Below are 4,836 nucleotides of genomic sequence, written 5' to 3'. Positions count from 1 at the left end.
TCTTAACATCTAAGGTACCAGGCCTCACAGCTATTCCTTGCTCTGTCCTCCCCCATTACAAACAATAGCGACGGACTTATCGTACGATGACTTTGAGCATCCTACTCCGCTTGACGCGACCAGCAACAATTCCATTTGTGTGACGAATATCCTCCTTAGGTCGACTGTGATTTTACTGTGGCGGGTTCATGAACAGCATTTACAAGCAGGCCTTACGTTTGATTTTTATTGTCTTTTTATCCATCCTCTTCGGGATTCTCTTTAGCAAAACGGGCAAAAAAGGTTGGGAAAGCGCGCATATTTCGAAACAAATCTTTCAACTTCTCTTCTCGGAAACCAGACCTACAGCACTAGATGCGACCGCAAGGGAAGAATTCAGGGGCGACTCAGCTTTTTTTTAATTTTATTTTCGTCTGCCTGATTCACCTCTCCACATGGGCGACCATAACAAACCATTCAGCAACAGATCACATACAGTTCACATGGGCAACAGACGACCAACGAACGCGGCACTTCTGCACATTTCCTATGTAATACTCTTCATACTACGATCCAACTATATACACCGCACCTTACAATATCCTTTGTCTCGACTGAAGCTTTTTATTTCGCTTTCCCACAAAACGACTCCTCCCAGACAACGACAGAATACCCTTTCGTCCTATAAAACATCAGCACGCAACAGCCAACCCACAAGAAGATTTGGTTCCCCTCTTTTTACCATTCCCCACAGCGCTTGACCAGCAATGTTATCTCCTTTGTGAACTCTTTCTTGCATTCCGTTATCTATACACTCTGTACACTTTTGTGGTTCTATGCCCAATGGGACTGGCAAGAACGTACAAACGCTCTCCCCCAATTCTTTCCAACCTCATCGCAGCAAAACCTCAAGGATGGACTCGGTTACAGTTAGGATTGCGGGGACTTGCGATTTTGGGCCGTCTGTTTTTGAGTTCTGTCTTGCGTGTAGTCCGTATTTAGCGTTTTGTACGCGTTTTATCTTTCCAAGTGTTTTCCGCGCTGTCCCATTGATAATTTGTTTTGTAATATGTCTAGCTCGCTAGCCCTTATCCTGTCTTTTCTTGATTTGCTTCTTTTATGTGTTTCTATTTGTCTGCTCTGCCTCGCTTCTCATGTTCATGATGCCTTGGAAATTTATGACATTTTTATTTTTGCATGCTTTTGTTCATAGCTGTCGCGTTTCATGTTTCATGTCAGTTTATTTCTAGCGATTGCGCATGGTCCTCGTTTCTCCCCTCCCTAGTTATGCGCTGGATCGGGCTTGCTTGACCCAATCGCAACCAAATTCCTGTTTCAATTTTCTTTTTTTTAATCCGATTTACCTGGGGATCATATCCCTAATTTTGCTTTCCTGTTTAGTGACATGATTATGATTATGATTTCTTATGGAAATGGCTATTCATTACAACAGCTTTTGTTGCGGCAAAGTGACGCAAAGGGGGACTCTGTCCCTGCTGAACCACTTTGACTCTGTTCTCTTTGCCCGTTAACTTTCAAACATTCTACCCCATACCGTTGCCTTTTGTCTATCTGTTTCGGTTCATTTCACAGGAGCCAGCTGAGCCAATCCCCCTCCCCCCCCCTTCTTTTGGATCTACTGGCTACCTGAGAATTGATTTTACCCCATTTTATGAACCACAACAAAACAACTTACCTTCTTTGGATATATTCTTTTTAAATTCCAATTTAATCAAATCACGGAATTTTACTTAAATGTGACTTTCTACTTGCTTCCAAAGTTGAAAAGTTGAAGGCGAGATAAGGGTGTACCCGGAAATATAAATTAATTCTCGCTGAATTATCAATCAAGGACGGCAATGTAGCAAGTAAGTAGGTAGGGGAACCAGCCCGAAAAAAGAAAAGAAAAGAAAGAACAAGTGATAAATCAAATTCAGCTAGCTCGTTCCAAGTATCTTATTTGAATCAAAAGTAACTATAATATAGAAATTCATAGGCCGAAATCGTTAAATCCTCGCTATCGGGTCTTACTTCGGATTATATTTCTCCTTCCATATCCTGTACCAGGGAATCGTCAGTCAGCGATCAACGAAAAATTTGACCAACGAGAATGATTGGATTTTGCTGTTTCTTTGGCCTGCGGTGCTTCTGCCTGCACTTTGCGTGGTGCGGGGGGCAGTGCTAAAAATACGCAAGAGCTGATGGCCAATGAAGACCGCCTGACGCTTGCGGTTTGCAACGATGGAACAGGAACGGCGTCAAGAGCAACAGGCGCTTTTGTCACATAATTTGCAGCATGTCTGGACATTTGGGAAACAATGAAAAAAGAAGCGGGGGGGAGAAGTTCAGGTCGGTTTGCTTTTTCTGTGTGCCAAATTGAAGCATGGACACCCTGCAACTGAGCTTGGAGGATATTGAGACGGTGCGTTGTACAGCCACAGAGCACACAAACACGAAAACGCAAAACACGAGAAAGGGTGGCCTCAGCACGGCCATGGGCATGGCGCGTGTGTGTGGCATGGGATTGAGCGGGGGCTGCAAAGTGATGTCAAGAACCAAGCTCAGCAGGCAAAGAAGGAAGCAGCTCGGCAAGTAGGGCAAAAGCATTGTAACTCTTCGTTCGCCTCAGTAAATTGCTTGCTTGCTTGGATTGATGGTTTGATTGGATTGCTTTGCTTCGTTGGCTCTGGTGCCTGACCAGGTCCAGGTGGGGTCATTTCTGGGGAAGGGATTTTATGCTTTGCGGGTGGAATAGAAGGGAAGGGCATCTGCAAATTGATACGATGTATTGAGTCGAGGGAGGGATTTGTGATGAAGGAAAGGCGGTGAAAACTTATATGGAGAAAAGAAGGACGAAGGAATAAAACTAACCAAGTATTTCCAAGAGTCTTGTTGCCGTTCTCTTCAGCGAGGCGGTAGTATTTTGCGGCCATATACTATAAATAAAGGAGAGTTTAGAACGCGATTAGTATTGGTCCATTCATAGCTCCCATTTTGTCTTCTGCAAGGGGAAAAAAATAACAAAATAAAGAATGAGACTGGAGCAAAAGCAGTTGGAAAGGGGAATATAGCGAATGGGAAGTGATGGCAAAAGGAACTTGGAGTGTTGAATGCCCAAAGGCTAAGGAAAAAAGTGAGGGAGGGGAAAGGTAGATGCATTGCTGCCCAACGGTGATCTGTGTGTGATCTTAAAAGCTGCATCCAGAGCTCTGGTTGGTAAAAGCTTCTTTTTAATCTTGGATACGCTATGCAAGGCACTGAACCAATAGGTGCGACCTCAGTTCGAGATAATTTCAGCCTCAACGAGCTCTCTTCAGCCTGGGCAGTTTGAACGTGATATTTAGATCCCTCCTGTAAACTTCTCGAAATCATGAAAATTCCAGGGAATTGAAATTCAATAAAGTGCGATGGCAGGAGAGGCAGGAGCACGCCTCTCTCTCTTCGTTTTTCACTTACCCTATCTTTCTTCCCCCCAAACCCCTCCAAGTAACACCAGGCTGCCTCATTCATGGCATCCGTGTCTCCTAGATTTGCTGCAGTCTCATAGTAATGCCTAGCAGCGACAGGATCTTTGGCTACTCCCCAGCCGTTACGGAAACAATTGGCCAATTCATACATGGCAAGCACCAACTCCCCTTTCGCAGCGCCCCCTTTCTTCATCCCTGCGTTCAGAGCTTCGGCCTCAATCGAGGCAGAATTGGATGCTGCAGCGGATAAGTAGGTTATGGCTTTTTCAGGGTCAGGCGCGCAACCCCATCCATGTCTGCACGAAGTGTAAGACATTGTCTTTCTAGCGTCCTTCGAGGGGCAGATGAACAAACCGAAGAGCGAGGCCATAGAGCACTTGACTCAAAGCATTATTCGCACCATTGGGATCTGCGAGTTTGCCCAAACATGCGTGTTGATTCCGCGAGCTCTGTCTCAAAGAACAGAAGTCAGAACATGAGCGATGAACTAATCCACTTCGTCGTTCCCTTCAAATACCCATCTTTTACATCGAATAGCAGTAGTTTGAACTTACGCCCATTTTCATGTAGTCGAATTGCTTCTTGGATATTCTCCTACAGTACATACAGCGGATTAGCAACTGAGCCCATCTCTCTACGAAAACACACCGTAGGTATATCCCTGCCCAATATATCACAGAGGTAAGAATCTAGACATACATCACCCTCTTTCTGCTGCTCAATATCTCCTCTCGGGCTAGCGGGTCTGATACCGGTCCCATTCAAGCCCCCCTGTACCATGATCGTTGCCCTCTTCTCCCACTGAGCCTCACGATCCTGTGCATCGCCTGTGTCTGGCGCGATCTGCGGGAGATGCGATGGGAGGTTGACAGATGAGGTGCTAGCGGAGCGTGAAGCACGGTTCAGATGCAGGCGCTGGGAAAGACGGCGTTCGCGCTTTTCACTCTGTGCGGGGGATAATTCTTGGCTGGGCGAGTTCTCGCTGGCCCCAGCGGAAGAGACATTGGATAAACGGTGCAAGCGGGAAAATGGACTGCGCGACGACGAGGAGGGATTCGAGGATGTAGGAGATTCGGATCGAGATTGGGACTCGGGATGAAAGGGGTGGGAGTGCGAGTCGGCCTGGGCTTGGTGTTGTCCAGGAGGTTGAATGGATTCGGTGGTGTATGTGTCTGAGCGGAAGAATTTAAATTCTGGAGGATTAGGAGGAGGAGGAGGAGGAGGAGGAGAGAAAGGCTCTTGCTGGTAAAAGCGCTGCGGCTGCTGGTGCTGCTGAACTTGCTGGGTGTGGTCGTCTTTGATTTTGTCTTTCTTCTTGAGAAGGTCTTTAAGAGCCATGACGTTTGTTGTTTGCTATTTGTTCTATGGTGGGGCAGAAAAGCTTCAACGA

At 46.2% G+C, this 4,836-nt stretch overlaps 2 protein-coding genes across 2 annotated transcripts in view; one reads left to right on the top strand and one right to left on the bottom strand.

The window, feature by feature from the left end:
- HCAG_02831 (predicted protein) overlaps window positions 1-401 on the top strand; it is a gene marked incomplete at both ends in the record, with an annotated part of 1,488 nt that extends 1,087 nt beyond the window's left edge. The window contains 2 exons of the mRNA XM_001542610.1: window positions 31-81; window positions 266-401. Of these exons, the coding sequence (XP_001542660.1) occupies window positions 31-81; window positions 266-401 (187 nt within the window). The remainder of the gene's footprint in view (window positions 1-30; window positions 82-265) is intronic.
- Window positions 402-2,053: 1,652 nt separating this feature from the next.
- On the bottom strand, window positions 2,054-4,784 carry HCAG_02830 (predicted protein; the record flags this gene model as incomplete). Its single annotated transcript, XM_001542609.1, has 7 exons — window positions 2,054-2,514; window positions 2,678-2,915; window positions 3,436-3,742; window positions 3,801-3,895; window positions 4,001-4,040; window positions 4,095-4,135; window positions 4,224-4,784. 7 exons carry the CDS (start codon window positions 4,782-4,784, stop codon window positions 2,054-2,056), a joined length of 1,743 nt encoding a protein of 580 aa, XP_001542659.1.
- Window positions 4,785-4,836: the final 52 nt, after the last annotated feature.

Source organism: Histoplasma capsulatum, genomic scaffold (genome assembly GCF_000149585.1).
Source record: "Histoplasma capsulatum NAm1 scaffold_2 genomic scaffold, whole genome shotgun sequence".
Classification (NCBI taxonomy): Eukaryota; Fungi; Ascomycota; class Eurotiomycetes; order Onygenales; family Ajellomycetaceae; genus Histoplasma; species Histoplasma mississippiense.
This window is presented reverse-complemented; position numbering and strand designations above follow the sequence as displayed.